This window comes from Girardinichthys multiradiatus, chromosome 6, assembly GCF_021462225.1.
Source record: "Girardinichthys multiradiatus isolate DD_20200921_A chromosome 6, DD_fGirMul_XY1, whole genome shotgun sequence".
Taxonomy (NCBI): domain Eukaryota; kingdom Metazoa; phylum Chordata; class Actinopteri; order Cyprinodontiformes; family Goodeidae; genus Girardinichthys; species Girardinichthys multiradiatus.
The window spans coordinates 43,144,511-43,164,405 of NC_061799.1; the positions used below are offsets into that span (position 1 = coordinate 43,144,511).

Consider the following 19,895-nt stretch of genomic DNA (forward strand, 5'->3'; position numbering starts at 1 on the left):
TTTTATACAGCCACAGAGAACCTGAACCCCCATTTTAAGATTCATGTCTCTACCTCCATTATTGCCTCTTGCATTATTAACTATAAATTCACAATTCCTTTTCATACAACTCCATCATCTGCAAACAATCCTATTAACATCCTATTAACCATTTTTTATTTCAGCACAATGACGCAGTTTGTCTAATAGAATCACAATACTTCCTCCAATATTTCCTTTTAGCACACTTTACCACCTTCCTCACTATTCCCCTTTTTTTTATAACGAATTAAATTTTGAAGATTATGAGTTGATTCAAGAACTCTAAATGCTGGATTGACGCATTTCACTGCCTTGGTGCAGTCTTTTGTCCACCAAGGAACTAGGTTTTTCTTATGACTGCTATTGTTTTTAGGAATTGACTCACTTGCAGCTACCAGAATATTATTACTTAAATCTGTGGCAAATTCATGAATACTTTGTTCTGTTACTACTTCTTAATCTTTCTTTCAGCTAAAAAAACAAACTTAATCCAGTCAGCTCATTTAAATTTCCCCCTTGTTACCATCATCTTTTGTTCTTTATTTCTACCAAGCCTTTTATTTACAAAAATTGATCACTGTCAATGTAACTTTCTTTATAAACTCTCCATCCTATCTTACCTGCCAATTGCTGAGATATAATTGTGAGATAAAGTGCTGATTCTGATCGCTATGCTGTATTCAACCTCATGTCTGTCCCATCATTAAGACACACCAACTTATTTTCATCTAATATCTCCTCTAAAATATTGCCATATGCATCATTTCTTTGACCCCACAAAGTGCTGTATGCATTAAAATCCCCACACCAGGTAATGATTCTAACTTTTCTTTTTCTAGTCTCCTACCTGGATAATAGAAATTTATCAGCCCAACACCTTCTCTACCCATCCACACCTCAATGACCACCACCTCAAGTTCATTATCTGTTGTTAGCTGCTTATAATTTATTCCTTGCCTAACCAAGGGTGCCCAGCCTCCCCCATTACTATCATTTCTATCTTTCTATAAAGTTGTATCCTTTTATTATGAAGTCTAAATGAGGTTTAAACCGTGTTTCCTGGATGCACATGATATCACGTTTTTCTTCCAAACCTTCTAAATATCCTTTAAACTCTTGGCTATTTGCTACGAAACTTCTACAATTGCTCTGAAGCACTAGCATTACATGAGATTGTTGGAGGTTTGCTCAGAGGAACCCTCCTGACCGAGGTCTGCATGGATGTTTTCCCAAGAAATTTTTTGCATATTCAAATTTATTTCTGCTGCATTGACAACTAATTTAATCTTTTCAGTTTTACTCCTAACTTGGTCTGAACAGTTTATAACATTGGCAGAAAACAACAATAGCTTGTCAACAGGAACTCCATGACTACATGATGCATTTGGCCAGAAGGTGGCGCCACTGCACCTGCTACAGAAGACCTTTCCTGTAGGGAAATTACTGCTTACTTTTTTAAACTTTACTGCTTCAGCATAGGAAATTTTCTGCCCTGTTCTTATCTGTTGGATGCTTACGGCTTTTTTCCTCTCTGTACATCCTCCATATGCAGCCGTATCATCCCCTTTACAATTACAGCACTTTTTTGCAGCATTCGTACCACATTGACCATTGGCATGCTCTCCACCACATCTCCCACACCTGTTTGGATTACAGACATTGGTAGTGTGACCGTAGCGTTAAAACTTGTAGCATCAGGTGGGACGAGGAACACGCTCTCGTACATTAAAGCTCAAATATCCTATCATAACTTTATTGTAAGGACTTCTTCATTAAATGTCAACAGATACGCTGTCAACTTTTACTCCATCATCCAACCCAGCAGCCACAAAAAGGACGTGACAGCAAGTCAGTATGACATATAAAAATACAGTTAAATTTAGGCAAGGTCCAGTTATAAGCTATTGTTATATTTAATCTTTACCAACTGAATTACACAACATTCACTGGCTATATTTAACATGTGCGATTAATGATGTGTAAGAGGTTAAAGGTTGTGTAACTCCCTCGAAGCATCGGCAGACAAGTGGATTCCTTATACGAGTTTATTGACAGCTTTCAGTCCATCTTCAAGCATCAAGTCCACCGTGAAAACTAAATATAACAAATACAAATGAAACTGACAGAAACTGCATGGATGGCACAAAATTAAGGTTACAGAGGTCAATATAACAGAAAATGAATGAAATACCTCACTGGCTGCATGCTCCGAAAGAACAAACGCTGTAGGTCTCAATGTTTGCAGTTAATTGAACACCACCTTGTCACCAAATGCTCTTCCATGCCAAGATCAAATACAGCTCTTATAACTTCCTGGATGTAAGAGACCTTCAGAATAAAATTCCAACAAATTTGAATGTGCTGACAACAAAATTACACAAAAATTATTAATGGAAATCAAATTTATTAACCAATGGAGGCCTGGATTTGGAGTCACACACAAAATTATAGTGGAAAAACACACTAGAGGCTGATCCAACTTTGATGTAATGTCCTTAAAACAAGTCAAAATGAGGCTCAGTATTGTGTGTGGTCTCCACGTGCCTGAATGACCTCCCTACAACGCCTGGGCATGCTCCTGATGAGACGGTGGATGGTCTCCTGAGGGATCTCCTCCCAGACTTGGACTAAAGCATCCACCAACTCCTGGACAGTCTGTGGAGCAACGTGACGTTGGTGGATGCAGCGAGACATGATGTCCCAGATGTGCTCAATCAGATTCAGGTCTGGGGAACGGGCGGGCCAGTCCATAGCTTCAATGTCTTCATCTTGCAGGAACTGCTGACACACTCCAGCCACATGAGGTCTAGCATTGTCCTGCATTAGGAGGAACCCAGGGCCAACCGTACCAGCATATGGTCTCACAAGGGGTCTGAGGATCTCATCTCGGTACCTAATGGCAGTCAGACTACCTCTGGCGAGCACATGGAGGGCCATGCTGCCCTCCAAAGAAATGCTACCCCACACCATTACTGACCCACTGCCAAACCGGTCCTGCTGAAGGATGTTGCAGGCAGCAGATCGCTCTCCACGGTGTCTCCAGACTCTGTCACGTCTGTCACATGTGCTCAGTGTGAACCTGCTTTCATCTGTGAAGACCACAGGGCGCCAGTGGCGAATTTGCCAATCCTGATGTTCTCTGGCAAATGACAAGCATCCTGCACGGTGTTGGGCTGTGAGCACAACCCCCATTTGTGGACCTCGGGCCCTCATACCATCCTCATGGAGTCAGTTTCTAACCGTTTGTGCAGACACATGCACATTTGTAGCCTGCTGGAGGTCATTAGTAATCTGCTTAAATTCAGCGGGTAGTCTCGTCTGATCTGAGGTTGTAGTCGAATGAGGGGGAAAAACACCCCATGCCCGGAGGCGAGGGTAGTTCTTTTTTTGCAAGGCTCTGGCAGTGCTCCTCCTGTTCCTCCTTGCACAAAGGTGGAGGTAGCGGTCCTGCTGCTGGGTTGTTGCCCTCCTATGGCCTCCTCCACGTCTCCTGGTGTACTGGCCTTTCTCCTGGTAGAGCCTCCAGGTTCTGGACACTACGCTGACAGACACAGCAAACATTCTTGCCACAGCTCGCATTGATGTGCCATCCTGGATGAGCTGCACTACCTGAGCCACTCGTGTGGGTTGTAGAGTCCGTCTCATGCTACCACGAGTGTGAAAGCACCACCAACATTCAAAGGTGACCAAAACATCAGCCAGAAAGCATCGGTACTGAGAAGTGGTCTGTGGTCCCCACCTGCAGCTGTCTCACAACAACTGATAGGAGTGAGACAGCTGGAAATGATGGAGTTCTCCTCCAGAACAGATTTGCTCCACTACAGAATGAAAACCAGGAAAATGATACATCTTCTGAGAACAATAAAAGGTTTGAGAACAACCTTCAGTCTAAACAGTTTTCTCCTAAGCTGCCAGAGAAAAAGCGCCCCACCAGACCAAGAACCCTAATAGTGGGCAACACAGCTGTGGATGGGATTAAAAACTTCTGCAACAAGAAAAACACAAAAGTTCTGATTGGTACCAGTAACGTGGTCTCTGATATCTCAGAGAATATTCTTACAATCACAGAAAAGCGCCCGTCTCTAGAAAACCTTATTATACACTGTGGAGCCATGGATGACGTGGCTAAGAAAAAATCAGAAGGACTGAAGGAGGATTTCACTCGTCTTCTGAATATTGTTGGAGGTCTCAATATCAAGGTGTTACTCAGCGGACCCTTTGCACCGATTTTCTGTGGAGATGAGATTTTTTCCAGACTTCTGATGATTAATAAGTGGTTGAAAAAAACATGTGCCACCACACCTGTGAATCGACAACTTCAATATTTTTTGGGAAAAAAGACAACTCTTCAAGCAAGATGGTTTCAGTTTGAACAAGCCAGGAGTCAGACGTCTCACATCTAATCTCTTCTATTCAGTAAATAATCCGCCAGCAGCTACGACTTTCAGCAGAGAACATGGAGTATCAACAACAATGATAACGCTGCCTCTAACAGCTCCAGCAGAAACAATCAGCCAGTTGGCTGAGAAAGAGAGGTCATCACAAAAGGTCTCCCTGTCGAAATCCACAGGAGAGGTGGACCCCCCCCATTAAACTCCCATCCCCCCAGACCCAGACTAACACCCCCACCCCAGACCCCGACCCAGACCGCACAGAACTCTCCCATCTCCACACTGAGCCCGCTTTTTGCTTTACTGGATTCTGATAACATGAAAGGAGCTCTTAAAAGCAGGACCCAAATGGTTCCGAGGCCCCGCTACTAAACCAACATCTTCCAAATGCCGCAGACCTCCACCAACTCCTAATCTATCTCCTCCTAATCAGGACCTTCAAATCACTTCTCTGTGATACAGTCTGGGCCCCAGTGGTAACTCTATCAGAAATGAACATGTCCAGGAAAAACTTGGGCCCCTAATAGGAGATTGTTGTAAAATCTCTGTGCTTATATGTGACAGAAAGAACGAAGCTAAAAGGATAAGAGACAGAAATAAACAGTCAGTCAGTCAGTAATTTTCTACCGCTTATTCCATAGTGGGTCGCGGGGGAGCTGGTGCCTATCTCCAGCAGTCTATGGGCGAGAGGCAGGGTACACCCTGGACAGATCGCCAGTCCATCGCAGGGCAACACACAAACAACCACACACACACTCATTCACCTAAGGTCAATTTATAGTGACCAATTAACCTAACAGGCATGTCTTTGGACTGTGGGAGGAAGCCGGAATACCCGGTGAGAACCCACGCATGCACGGGGAGAACTTGCAAACTCCATGCAGAAAGACCCCAGGCTGGGAATTGAACCCAGGACCTTCTTGCTGCAAGGCAACAGTGCTACCAACTGCGCCACCGTGCAGCCCAGAAATAAACAATCAAACAAAAACCATAAACTGTCAGGTACAACCAGACACAGAGTTAATATCAGCAACTAAGTCATATAAACTGGCTTTATTGAACATTAGATCTCTGTCAGGAAAATCATTTTTAATCAATGACTTCATTACTGACCACGATCTTGATGTTATGTTTTTAACAGAAACATGGTTACATGAATTTAATTAAGCTCCCATTCTGATAGAGGCGACGCCTCCAAACTACAATTTTCTTTGTGAGAGCAGACAGCAAAGAAAAGGTGGAGGGGCCACTTTGTTTAAAGATTTATTAGAGTGTAAAAAAGTATTTCTGGGCATATCTGACTCTTTTGAATATTTGGCTCTCCGGGTAAAGAGCCCGGTCCGAACCATGTTCTTGAATATTTACAGGCCTCCTAAGTCCAAAACAAACTTTTTCAGTGACTTTAATGAGCTTTTATCTGTGATATGTGTTGATTATGACTGTTTAATTATTGTGGGAGACTTCAACATTCACATGGACAATCCTGAAGACAGAAGTCCAATAGATCTATGTGACACTCTTAGAAATGTTGGTTTGACTCAACATGTTAAACAGCAAACACACAAACAGGGACATATTTTGGACTTGATCATCACTAAGGGTCTAAACATTTCCAAGGTGTCTGTAACTGATGTTGCTCTATCTGACCACTTTTCTATTATTTTTGAAAGCATCATCTGCAATGACTCAGTTTGCCAAAGAGACATGATAAGAAAACACATCTTTAAGGACGGTGCTGCTGAAACATTTAACCAGATTTACTCTTCTACCTCCACTTTGCCCTGTAACACTGTAGATGAGCTGGTAGATAACTTTCATTCTAAAATCTCAGACATCATTGATTCAATTGCTCCAATTAAAGTGAAAGTCGTTTCTGGGAAGAAAATGTCTCCATGGAGAAGTGCTCCACCAGTCAGAAGGGAAAAACAGGAGTGTTGAAAAGCTGAACGCAGGTGGAGAAAGACTGGACTCCAGGTTCACTATATTATCTATAAAGAGAGACTATACAGATATAACCTACAACTGAAAAATGCTTATGCTCTACTAATCTGGAATAAACTCCCAGAAAACTGTAAAAGCGCTGAAACCCTAAATTGCTTTAAATCAAGATAAAAAACTTATTTGTTCAGAATGGCCTTTGACTGAGCCATCTAAACATTATTGGTTACGTTTTCAGTCCAATTTTCCTTTCATTTTCTTATCCATCATTCTATTCTCTTTATTTTATTTTTTTTTAATTACCTCTGTTGTTTGATTTTCTTTATCATTGTAGTGTTTTTCCTTGTGTACAGCGCCTTGAGGGCCTTGTTGGTGAGAAGTGCTATATAAATAAATTTGACTTGACTTGACTTGCAGAACCACTCCTTTATTGAGTGTCTTGCTAATCGCCAAAGATGTCCTGCTGTTGTCTATTCCATTTGCACAACAGGATGTGAAATTGATTGTCAATCAGTGTTTCTTCCTAAGTGGACAGTTTGATTTCACAGAAATTTGATTTACTTGGAGTTATATTGTGTTGTTTAAGTGCTCCCTTTATTTTTTGGGGCAGTGAATTATACATGCATTAATACAGGTGAACTGATCAGTTCCTGTAATAAATGCTTTCTTTCTGTAATCTCTCTGCAGCAGTGGTGGAAGCAGAGGATGTTCTTGATGAATGAAGGTGAAACCAAACATCTGATCTGATCCAGCATCACATGAGACACTCTGAAGGAAATGTTTCTGCTCTTTAGACGACAAAACTCACAATTTATTGTTAGAATGAAAAGAAAACTTTCCACATTTCTCTGGAATCAAGTTGTTTTATTGAAGAAATCCAAAGAGACAGAACAGCAGACATATATTTTTCTGATCTAAATCTAAAGGATTCAGAAGAAAACAGCATCAGTTCTAAGTTGATGTTAGTTTCAGTTTTCTTCTTTGGATCACAATAAAGAAACCAGAAGCAAGTTCAGTTCACTTCAATCTCAACTGATTTAAACAAGAACAACATTTGTTCTGCAGAACAGTGGAAGAGAAACCAGAAGATCCAAATACATCAATACAAATATGAAACCAGAACCATTAGAGCCCAGAGAAGTTTAGATTTTCATGTGGAGAAATATTTCTGTGTCAAATAAGAATGAAAGAAAACATCAGCAGTGAAATCCTTTCTGGTTCCTGGAACACAGACACAGAGAACTACATTTAAACAAGAACAATGAAGAAGAACAGAACAGCAGAGCAGAGACATCAGAACCATGAACCCTGATCAGAAACAAGACAGAACATCTATTTGGGTTTATACAACTCTGCAGAACCTCCAATGACCCAAACCCAAAATCCAGCATATAGCGGCTGAGTGAATGTGGTCTGGACTCTGTGGAGGAGAGTCATGGTTTCAGAGACGCTGTAGAAGGACAGAAGACCTGCTCTGTGATCCAGGTACACTCCTACTCTGGAGGAACCAGGACCTGAGATGGAGGTCCAGATGTTGTTGTGAACAAATCTATAACTGTCTTGGGAACAATTTAATGCCCAAGATTTGTCATTACATCCAAATCTACATTCATTTCCACTTCCTGTTCTGCTGATGTTCTTGTATGCAACTGCTACAGAAATTAGTTCTCCTCTCCACTCCACCTCCCAGTAACAACGTCCAGTCAGACTCTCTCTACTCAGAACCTGAAGGCAATTTGTGAATCTTTCTGGATGTCGAGAATAAGACTGATGTTGATCCATTCTTGTCACCTTCCTGTTCTCCTCTGATAGTAACAGTCGTCTGTTTGCTGTGTTTGGATCCAGTGTGATTTCACATGAATATTTTAAGAATCCAGCTCTGCTCTTTGGTTCTGGTTCTGACAGTAAAACCTCCACCTCAGTGAGGGTCAGTGAGATGTTTGTCCATGTGTCTCTCAGGATGTCCTGTAGTTTATCTCTGAGCTCTGACACAGCTGCTGTCACATCCTCAAAGTATCTCAGAGGACGGATATTGATGCTGGATGAGTGTGTAGACTCACTGAGTGCTGACAGTGAGGGGTAGTTGTGGAGAAACTGGTTGTGATCTTCTGTGTTTGAGAGCTGCTTCAGCTCAGCATCTTTCCTCTTCAGCTCAGTGATCTCCTGCTCCAGCTTCTCCTGAAGCTCTTTGACTCGACTCACTTCAGTTTCCTGCTGGGATCTGATCTGCTGCTTCACATCAGAGCTTCTTTTCTGGATGAGACGGATCAGCTCAGTGAAGATCTTCTCACTGTCCTCCACTGTTTTATCAGCAGAGTGATTGATGGCCTCCACCTCCTGTTGAAGCAGCTTCACATCTTTCTCTCTGTCCTGGATTCTCTGCTGGATTTCTTCTCGTCTCACCTCCAGCTCTCTCTGCCTCTCAGTCCTTTCTGCTGCAGCTGAGACTGTGTCGTGACCTTTATGTTCATCCACAGAGCAGAGATAACAGATACACTTCTGATCAGTACGGCAGAACATCTTCATCACCTCATCATGACGAGAGCAGATGTTCTCCTGGAGGTTCTTGGAGGGCTCCACCAGCTTGTGTTTCTGTAATGGAGCCACATCATAATGAGGCTGAAGATGTTTCTCACAGTAAGAGGCCAGACAGAATAAACAGGACTTGATGGCTTTCAGTTTTCTTCCAGTACAGAAATCACAGGCCACATCTTCAGGTCCAGCATAGCAGTGATCAGCAGGAGAAGGTTGGAGTCCAGTCTTCTTCAGCTGCTCCACTAAAGCTGCTAACATGGTGTTTTTCTGGAGGACAGGCCTCGGTATGAAAGTTTTCCTGCACTGAGGACAGCTGTGGATTCCTTTCTGATCCTCTTCATCCCAGTGTGTTTTAATACAGTTCATACAGTAACTGTGTCCACAGGGAATAGTCACTGGATCCTTCAGTAGATCCAGACAGATCGAACAGGAGAAGGTTTCTGGGTCCAGCTGATTCTGCTCCATTTCTCCTCTCAGTCTCAGTGACTATGTGAACTCCACTTACTGAAAACAAACTTTCAGCTCTGATCTACCAATCAAGTCTAACTGCAGAGAGGTTGCAGCCAATCAGCTTTCACCTTCAGCAGGTGTTGGTTCCACCCTGCTGCAAGCTGTTTTGTTTTTTTTGTTTTTTTTTTTCAAAATCTTTATTAGAATAATCTTTATACTAGAACATACAAAGACAATCACATAACAGGAACATCCTATAAAAACGATGCACTCGAGGTTTTGGTCATAATTACCTTACATTTATGAATATAAAATTTGGCCAACAACAAAATAAGATTACATAAAAAGAAATGGTCAAACAGTTGTTTCTTATAATTTGTGCTGACTAAGAATAGGAACAGGGACATTTTTCCCTAAAAAATCTTTTTTTTTTACCTCATGTGCTTTTATTGTGAAAGCGCAGCGCAGCGTGATGTCACTGGCTCCAACAAGGGCAACACCAAATCATACTCCTCTATTTATCAACATGTATGGCATTATATTAGACATTATGTCCAATAATGTCTCATCAGGAGAATGATGGTACATAGAGTAGTGAGGAAGTTGAAGCAATGAAAGGTGGAGAGCCTGAGGAAGCTCAGGTGAGGTCTTAAACTGATTAGTGGTTAAAAAAATAAAATTAGAGCCAGGAGGAGCTGCAGGGTGTAGGGTTTAAAGTTTAAAAATCTCATTATTGATAGAATAGATCCAGAAAGAAGAACAGGTGAGGACTGATGTCGGGTTGATTTTTTTAAGATAATTTTTTTGTCATTATTTTATTATTCCCACATTACTATAAAGGTTTGGGTTAGAATATGAGAATATAAATATGATCAGCTGCACTAGAACACCCCACAAATGTTCTGCACATTTTTTGTGGTGAAGTGCTGCTCCATAGTGACCAAGTGGTAGATTTTTTTCCCCCCATTTATTTTAAAAATGTGCCACCTTTATGTTCAGGAGTTGCATCTTAGACATGCATCTCTGAAGCCATTTTGTATGTTTAAGAGCAGCAGATGGTTCAGGGCTGGAGGTGAGGTCTTAAAATAATCAGTGAACACTTTAATGTCAGGGTTGGGGTTGCTATTAGCAGATTTGACAGACTGACAGAGTATGAGCCTAAACATATCTGCAAATCAGTTGTTAAAAATCTTTATGTACAAGAAAAGCCTCAGATGCCATATATTAGGCTACCATATTTCATAAATATTTTCCAAAATAAAACGGCAGATACTTGCCCTAGACGTCTGGGCACCATTTAGTAAAAACTCAAAGTAAGTTCTGGAGTAAGAAAGCCAGGTTACCCTGAATCAAGTTACCCCTGCAACTTACTCCCTGAACCAACCCTGCTCGGTTGCAGGGCTTATTGAACTAACCCTGGGTCTGTCCTACGTTTTTGCTGAGACCTGGAACAAGGAAAGTGTCAGAAATGGCGTGATCTTGTCTGGAGGAGCCTGGAGATGTTGGAATGCAACTACTCTGCAGAGATCAAACCGAGATTATCTCAATATTTATCTCAATAACAACCGCATTTCGTTTTATTCCAATGGCAGCTTTTTGTATAACATAACTGACACAGAAAATCTTTCAAAGCAACTGTCATACTGGCAAGAATGTTAATGTTGCGCTTGACCATGATGTCAATCACAAACATTCATTTAAGTCAGGTTGTCTTCTTTAGCAGAGTGGCCCATGTTGGCTACCTTTCACTCAGGATACTGCAGTTCGATCCCTAACAGACATTTTAGTTTAGTTCTGTTTTTTGATGTTATCATCAGGTACAAATAGCTTAGGTTTAGTTTTAATACATTTTAAAACAGAGGTTTTAGTCAGGAGCTGCCCCATCACCACCGTCTGATGGTAGATCTTTGTGACTGGGACATTTACAAGTAGCTTTCTATCTGAAAAAACTGTTGGCACACCTGCTGTGCAGTTTTGTGGTGTTCCTCACTCACAGACCCTCAGACTAATAATAGAGGAATGTCACAGAACTGCAGGTGTCAGTGAAAGCAATAATTTAATATCACGTTTTGATAATCAAGCATTATCTATTCATATATTTCTGGGTTTTCGCATCATTGGCTGCATACATGACAGTAACATTCACTGCTCCTTCACTAAAGAAAGGAGATTTTGTTTTATTTTCTTTATGTTTTATATTATATTCCACAGTTTGCACATTGATGCTGTCAATGTTACCTGACTACGCTGCACCTCTAATTTAATTAATCTGAGTATGTCTTGTTGATGACCACACAGTATGTTCAAAAATAAGGGTAATTTATTCTGGTTTTATTCTCCTTTACTATACAGCCTGAATGTTTTTCCTGACTGGTTCTTACAGCTTTTAATCTGTTATCTTCTTCTATGGTTCAGTGATGTAGGTACCTGGATCTTTCATTGCCTTTTGCTTTGTTGCTGACTCACCTGAATTTCCCCAAAATAAATAATTGTCTATTCTATTCTGTTCTGTATTAAATAAACTTAATCAAGATACATGTAGTTGACATAGCAGCTAATTGTAGTTTGTGAAGATCATACGTGATGCAGCCACATAATCAGCTGTCTGTCTGTCTGTCTGTCTGTCTGTCTATCTATCTATCTATCTATCTATCTATCTATCTATGATAGAATCTTGTTTTCTACCTCATTTATCTAAATATTATTATCCATTGTGTTGTAGCCATAAAACTTAATGGTTATGAAATGAATGCTATAAACATGAAGACCTTCACAAATATAATGACCATTCCTGTTGTTTTCTGTGTGTATCATTAGAAACAGTATTGGTCCCCTGAAAAAAAAACAAAAATCAGTTTTACATTGCTTGGTGAACAAAAATAGAGCTTTGTGTTTCAGATTATCTCTTAAACCCCTGGCGTTAAGTGAAACAACAGAATAAGACATAAAACGAACTGAAAGTGTCAGCTAGAAAGCTTTGACAGTGAGAACTGTGGTAAGTGATGCAAGAACAGCTTCATGATGAGAATTACGAGTGCACAGGTGGCTTATATAAAGCCAAAGAGGGTCCTGGGCACAGATGTCATCACTAACAGTGTATAGAGTAACAGTAAAAGACTCTCTTCATTATTCCACCTTAATCTGGAAGAGGAAGCCGCTGTTGTTATATTTTTATCTCAGAATAAGGAAAAGGTGGCAATCATGATTGGACTGCAATGGCTTGAAAAGGTCAGCACACAAGGAAGTAAAAGGAAATAAACACACCGATGAGCAAAAGGAAATAATACAAATCCCACTTGGAATAGATTAAGGTTTGAATTATTGCAGAAAAGGTTGAATGGAGTGCAAAAAGGAAGAGCATTTTATAAAATACAAGAAAAACCAAATAAGAAACACACATGACTGAATAGTGCAATGTTTATAAAAAGGAACAACTGTTTCATCCGTTGAGTATTAGAGAAGTAGATTTGAAAGAGAAAAGAGAAAGCAGTAAGGGAGTGGACTTTGATGGGGTTTCAAGAACAAGCCGGTAGGCAGAACCTGTAAAAACACCAGGAAATCTCTGTTTGTCATATACAGGTCCTTCTCAAAATATTAGCATATTGTGATAAAGTTCATTATTTTCCATAATGTCATGATGAAAATTTAACATTCATATATTTTAGATTCATTGCACACTAACTGAAATATTTCAGGTCTTTTATTGTCTTAATACGGATGATTTTGGCATACAGCTCATGAAAACCCAAAATTCCTATCTCACAAAATTAGCATATTTCATCTGACCAATAAAAGAAAAGTGTTTTTAATACAAAAAACGTCAACCTTCAAATAATCATGTACAGTTATGCACTCAATACTTGGTCGGGAATCCTTTTGCAGAAATGACTGCTTCAATGCGGCGTGGCATGGAGGCAATCAGCCTGTGGCACTGCTGAGGTCTTATGGAGGCCCAGGATGCTTCGATAGCGGCCTTTAGCTCATCCAGAGTGTTGGGTCTTGAGTCTCTCAACATTCTCTTCACAATATCCCACAGATTCTCTATGGGGTTCAGGTCAGGAGAGTTGGCAGGCCAATTGAGCACAGTGATACCATGGTCAGTAAACCATTTACCAGTGGTTTTGGCACTGTGAGCAGGTGCCAGGTCGTGCTGAAAAAGGAAATCTTCATCTCCATAAAGCTTTTCAGCAGATGGAAGCATGAAGTGCTCCAAAATCTCCTGATAGCTAGCTGCATTGACCCTGCCCTTGATAAAACACAGTGGACCAACACCAGCAGCTGACACGGCACCCCAGACCATCACTGACTGTGGGTACTTGACACTGGACTTCTGGCATTTTGGCATTTCCTTCTCCCCAGTCTTCCTCCAGACTCTGGCACCTTGATTTCCGAATGACATGCAGAATTTGCTTTCATCTGAAAAAAGTACTTTGGACCACTGAGCAACAGTCCAGTGCTGCTTCTCTGTAGCCCAGGTCTGGGGAATGCGGCACCTGTAGCCCATTTCCTGCACACGCCTGTGCACGGTGGCTCTGGATGTTTCTACTCCAGACTCAGTCCACTGCTTCCGCAGGTCCCCCAAGGTCTGGAATCGGCCCTTCTCCACAATCTTCCTCAGGGTCCGGTCACCTCTTCTCGTTGTGCAGCGTTTTCTGCCACACTTTTTCCTTCCCACAGACTTCCCACTGAGGTGCCTTGATACAGCACTCTGAGAACAGCCTATTCGTTCAGAAATTTCTTTCTGTGTCTTACCCTCTTACTTGAGGGTGTCAATAGTGGCCTTCTGGACAGCAGTCAGGTCGGCAGTCTTACCCATGATTGGGGTTTTGAGTGATGAACCAGGCTGGGAGTTTTAAAGGCCTCAGGAATCTTTTGCAGGTGTTTAGAGTTAACTCGTTGATTCAGATGATTAGGTTCATAGCTCGTTTAGAGACCCTTTTAATGATATGCTAATTTTGTGAGATAGGAATTTAGGGTTTTCATGAGCTGTATGCCAAAATCCTCCGTATAAAGACAATAAAAGACCTGAAATATTTCAGTTAGTGTGCAATGAATCTAAAATATATTAATGTTAAATTTTCATTATGACATTATGGAAAATAATTAACTTTATCACAATATGCTAATATTTTGAGAAGGACCTGTAACTGAACGAATTTAGTCAAAGATAATCGAGTGTTGTTGCACACTCAGTGCAGTAGGTGGCGGTGTGCATCTTGTTTGCAATCCGCCAGTAAACCGAGACGAGAAGAAGAAGACGACGAAGAAGACGGTGTAGCTTCACCGTTTGGTCAAATTGGTAACTTTAAACGGCAATAAGAGTTTATTATTATGAGGTCGTTTGTACCATTTAGACTTTAAAGCGCGAATCTCTTTTATATATATTTAAAGTTAGACTTAAAGATTATGCTAGCAGCTATCGTTAGCCACACAGCGTCTGTTAGCCCTTAGTTGCCCTGGCAACGGACAGGACGAGCATCAACGAGGCCGCGAACCGACTTCCCGCCGTCATTTAGCTGTTTTTAGTCATTGTTATTTTTTAACGGAAGTCTCCTGAATGGCCGCGGAGGGGAGACGCGGGGAGGAAGAGGACCATGGGCCCGGAGCGGCTCACCGCGGGTTCGTGGTGATGGAGAACCTTCTGGAGAAGCTGAAGCTGCTGAACTACGAGGAGGAAGTTCTGGTGAAACACAACATGAAGAGCCTGGCCAGGTACCGATAGGTCGGCAACAGCTAATGGAGACACACTATAAAAACTGTTTTTTTTTTTTTTTTTTTTATTCCAGAAATAAATTAGCAGAATTAAGCTACAGATGTAGGAAAACCTGGAGAACATCATTTGTTTTAACTGCTTAATACCAGTACGGGTTTTTTTTTTTTTTCAACGGTTCCGAGCCCGTCCCGATAGCATTCAGTACAAGAACTGTCCCATGATTCACCTCTGACTCCTTCCAGGTTTCCTCCAAAGGCTGGGAAAATCAGGAATGTGATTTAAGCCTTTCTTTCATTTCTGTGGATGTACTCTGGACATTTCACAATTTCCATTGTTATGCTTGAGTAGTCCAGCTCTGACGGACCTGAACTAAGCCAGACTGAGCTGAATCCATTCCAGATGAATACTGCTTCCGTTTTCTTTAGCTTAATAAAAACATCAGACCAGCCTCAGATTAAAATGTTTGATTAATCATTCTGCTCTTTTCCATCTCTCCTGCCAGACATTACTTTGTCTCCAGTCCGTACCTGGCATCCAACCCGGGCGAGCAGTTTTACATGTTCACCATCATCGCTGCCTGGCTCATCAACACGGCAGGAAGGCCTTTCGTAGAGCCTCAGGAGTACGACGAGCCCAACGCCACCGTGTCCAACATCCTGGCAGAACTCAGGGCTTTCGTAGGTCCATGCATGACACAGAACATCGCAGAACCTTGTCACAGCAGAGCAGATTCTAAGTGATTGGAGTTTATGTTTGTTTTTAACTGAAATATAAATCACCCGCCTTAGTTTTTATGCCTATTTGTGTTCCTGCTTTATTTAATATAATAGATCTTAAAAATGTCACAATTTTTTAAGGAAAACTTAAATAGATAAATAACTTGGTAAATGAATAAATTAAATAAATACAGATATTGAAATATAATAAAGAATTAGATTTAGGAATATTTCTGACTGTCTCTGTCAGGGTGTGAAGGTGGACTTTCCACCCTCCAAACTGAAGTCAGGCTCAGGCGAGTACGTCTGCTTCGTGTTGGATCATCTGGCTGAGGAGGCGTTGAAGAACAGAGGCTTCATCTTCAGAAGGTGCTACCACATCTCTTCTCTCCTTCGTGCCAAGATCCAGAAAAAGATCCTCGTAGCACAAAATCTGGACACTTCTACCTGTTCTACCCGGCAGGATGTTACTGGCTGGTGTCGGTAGGAGAGAGGTTTTTCATCCCTTCTGTTTTCTCTGTCTCAGACCAAACTATCCTGCAGAAAACCCGGAGGAAGAGTCTGTGATCGACGATGATGCCGAGCTCACGCTCAGCAAAGTAGAAGAAGAGATGGTTGTAGGTGTCTCCGTTTTATTAAACTGTTCTGATGAATCAAGGCCAAAACATGAAGGAATAGAACCTAACCAGAACCTCTTCTATATAAAGCCAGTACTGCAACACACACTTGCAGAGTTGCATTTATCGTTGCAGTTTTACAGTCTGATACAGCTGCTGTTAGAAGATTCTCAAGTAAACGGACCTGGATGGTGATCAGATGTGTTGATGGTTGTGTTTTTCTGTGACCTCAGGAAGAAGCTGACGATGAGGAGAACGTGATGGACCTGGAGGCTCTGAAGTTACGAAGTGCTCACACTGTGAGATCAGATGGCAATAAATTCCCGATTCTCCATTAAAATGTTAAATAATTTGAAGGTTTGGTTCGAGCTGATCAGAGAGAGTCGGACAAGTTTATTTCCAGTCAGAAACCCACCTTCCTTCACACTGAAACAGATTCTGGGTTCTGGCAGGAAGCAGAACCAACCTCCAAACCCGACGAGATTCTGGAGTCTACAGTGGACGCTGCAGAGTGGAGGCTGGAGGTGGAGAGAGTCCTGCCGCAGCTCAAAGTCACCATCAGAACCGACAACAAGGTAAGAGCTCAACTGAACTGCAGAACATTCTTCTGTGTTGATGTTTGCTCTAACTCTGCTCTGCTGGTTCCTCCAGGACTGGAGGGTCCATCTGGACCAGATGCATCAACACAGAGACGGGATCAAGTCTTCCCTCAAAGAGACCAAGGTGAGTTCACCTGAACACGGCCGTTATTACAGCAGGAATGATTCAGTCAGTTGATTCTGCGCAACCCAACCGGGTCACACTCATTCAGCTGCAGGATCACTCTCTGTTGTTCTGATTTGGACCGTGGGTTTATCTTTCACTCGTTTTCCATTCGGTACCAGATGATTTTCACTGAGTAACTCGATCCTCTGAACCATTCAGGATTAAAAAGGCTTCCTGAACTTCAGGGAGGAACCAGTGCTGTTTACCTGTAAGAGGAGCTTATCAATGACCCGGTTTCAGTTTGGACCTTTGTTCATTTCAAATGTCTTTCAAACTATTTTCCGCTTTTCTGTTTTAAAAGCTAAATTATCTGTTGAAAAGCAAATGATTACATCACTCCTCCGACCTTCATCCTTCTGCAGCAAATTCATCTGGAGGAACATGTTTCCTGACGTTTTCACAAAACTCTCTTGACCTGTTTGGTTTAAAAGAGATGAAGGTCACAGCTGCCTGTTTGCAGTGTGTGAAAAATATCTCCCAGTCTGGAAAGTCCCTCAAACTTCTTTCATATCTCCAACATCAACTTCATGTTTATTTTCCTTTCTTCTTCTTCTGAAGCAAACCGTTTTTATATATAGAAGGACAAAATCCAATTTATATATAAAACACATTTTAAAACAACGATAGCTGCCCAAAGTGCAAAATGACATCACACACATAAATAAGCCTGAGTTCAGTCCGGTTTAAACGGTCCAGCGAATAAAAATGTTTTTAAAATGTCCAGAAGTTTTAGACGACCCAGTTTGCTGGAGCAGTTTAACTCACAAATCCCTGCTCACCTTTGACCTCTGTGTTTTCACCTCAACCTGGGGTCGAGAAGCAGCTGTTAAGCGGACCTCAGTCATGGAGTCATAGTGAGTGTGTAGATAAAGGTAATGAGGTACCAGCCCAGTTAAAGATTTAGAAACAACCCAGAAATCTTAACGTGGATTCTGAAGCAGCCAGGAAGACACGGCTTATTAGTAGGCACCTCTCAGTCTTCCTGTTTTGGTCATCATCTGGAGGTTCTCTGCTCCTTCAAACACATCTGAAGAACCAAAACATCCAGATCATGCAGCTGGATCACAAACATTGCTCCATTACTTTGGTATCTTGATGTTTACAAAGGTTTGCAAAAACCCCAAAGTTTCCCCCATGAACTATGACAGGATTTTAGTGCAAGAAGAAAATAAATTCATCTCTCTGTTGGAGCTTCTCAACTCAGCCAGATGTACAGCAGGAAGTGGGTCAAAGTTGGACTTGGCTGATACTGGCTGAACCGGTATCTTTAAACCTTTTCCTGTTTGTTCTCCGTTTACAGTTCATGGTTGGGTTTTTCGTTCTGGAGATTTTACCCCAGAACGTTCATCTGAATGTTTGAAAGAAGTTACTTTCATCTCCACGTGTAAAACTTCTACATGAAGACGTGATCATTTGGTCCACTTCCACCACTTCTCCGACTGCTGTAGGACTTACCGTTTTTTAGCTTGGACGTCCTTTTTATGACATTCCACCAAGTCTATGTCCTCTTTGTCTCTGCAGAGCTACTTGGACAGGCTTCAGGAAGACATCGGGAAGACTCTGGAGAAGGTGGGCAGCAGAGAGAAGTACATCAACAACCAGCTGGAGCATCTGATCCAGGAGTACCGCAGTGCTCAGGCCAAACTCAGCGAGGTGAACCAAGATCACGCCTCCAACAAAAACCAGAAACATTCCATTTTATTATCTGTTGGAATACCGTTATGAACGTGTCCTCCTTTAGGCCACGGAGCGCTACAAGGAGGCAAGTGGAGGAGTGACGGAGAGAACCAGAGTCCTGGCTGAGGTCAGTGAACACATCACCATCACTTCAGCAGCTTCAGGAAACATTGACATCACTTCATCTATCTGTTTCAGATCAGCGAGGAGCTGGAGAAGGTGAAGCAGGAGATGGAGGACAAAGGCAGCAGCATGTCTGACGGAGGTGAAGCAGAAAGAAACTGTTAGAGGAGTCCTTGTTTTTCCCACCAACGTGTCTGACCTCCTTCTTCTCTGCGTTTCCTCTCCTCTCCAGCTCCGGTGGTGAAAATCAGACAGAGCCTCACCAAGCTGAAGCAGGAGATCGTTCAGATGGACGTGAGGATAGGCGTAGTGGAGCACACGCTGCTGCAGGCCAAACTCAAAGAGAAGTCCAACATGACGCGCGAGATGCACGCCACCAACATCCCCGAGCCTGCTGCCGGGCCCTTCGCTTAGCACCGCTGACAAGACGGGCCCCAGGGCCCAAAGAGAGGTTCTGTTCTTCCAAATGGAACTGGACGTTTTTCAGTCCTTAAAACCAAGTAGATAATCCATCAAAAATGTATTTTGTAGTATAAATACAACTATTTATTGATTCTTTTATATAATTGGTATTTTTGTTGTTTAAATAAACTGCAATTTTTTTTCTAAACTACTGAATTCTGTTGACATGTTATTATGCTAAATGTCCACTAGAGGTCACTACTGCTGCATCCAAATTTCCACCAGGAAAGCAGAAAGTTTCCACAATATTCCAGCTGGAATTTTCTGGGAAGTCTCCAAGTTCGACCGAAACTCCTCAAGACCAAATGTTTGTGCCAGAAGATGCTGAAACCCCAAAAATTAAAAGTCCTTGTCACTAAAGTATGCTGAGCAACTGAAACACGCAGTAGTTTTAAAAAAGACATTGACTTTATTTATTGCAACACATCAAGTAAATCAACTGAATAACATGTTTTAAATAAGTCCAAACATTTAATAGTTTAATTTA

At 41.7% G+C, this 19,895-nt stretch overlaps 2 protein-coding genes across 4 annotated transcripts; one reads left to right on the top strand and one right to left on the bottom strand.

Annotated features, from left to right (window-relative positions):
- Window positions 1-7,193: 7,193 nt before the first annotated feature.
- Window positions 7,194-9,368, bottom strand: LOC124869555 (tripartite motif-containing protein 16-like). The gene has a single exon (XM_047367477.1). The coding sequence runs from the start codon at window positions 9,348-9,350 to the stop codon at window positions 7,683-7,685; it is 1,668 nt and encodes a 555-aa protein (XP_047223433.1). The 5' UTR covers window positions 9,351-9,368; the 3' UTR covers window positions 7,194-7,682.
- A 5,166-nt stretch (window positions 9,369-14,534) lies between these two features.
- Window positions 14,535-19,559, top strand: ift57 (intraflagellar transport 57 homolog (Chlamydomonas)). Of its 3 annotated transcripts, none has more exons than XM_047367492.1 (11): window positions 14,535-14,634; window positions 15,551-15,725; window positions 16,015-16,133; window positions 16,291-16,381; window positions 16,615-16,680; window positions 16,834-16,956; window positions 17,033-17,104; window positions 18,668-18,799; window positions 18,888-18,950; window positions 19,022-19,088; window positions 19,179-19,559. In XM_047367492.1, the coding sequence occupies exons 2-11, from the start codon at window positions 15,606-15,608 to the stop codon at window positions 19,358-19,360; spliced, it is 1,035 nt and encodes a 344-aa protein (XP_047223448.1). In that variant the 5' UTR covers window positions 14,535-14,634; window positions 15,551-15,605; the 3' UTR covers window positions 19,361-19,559. The 3 variants fall into 3 exon arrangements, with proteins under 3 accessions (XP_047223448.1, XP_047223445.1, XP_047223447.1); XM_047367489.1 differs by lacking the exon at window positions 14,535-14,634 and adding an exon at window positions 14,641-15,047; XM_047367491.1 differs by lacking the exon at window positions 14,535-14,634 and adding an exon at window positions 14,919-15,057.
- The last annotated feature ends 336 nt before the right edge of the window (window positions 19,560-19,895 follow it).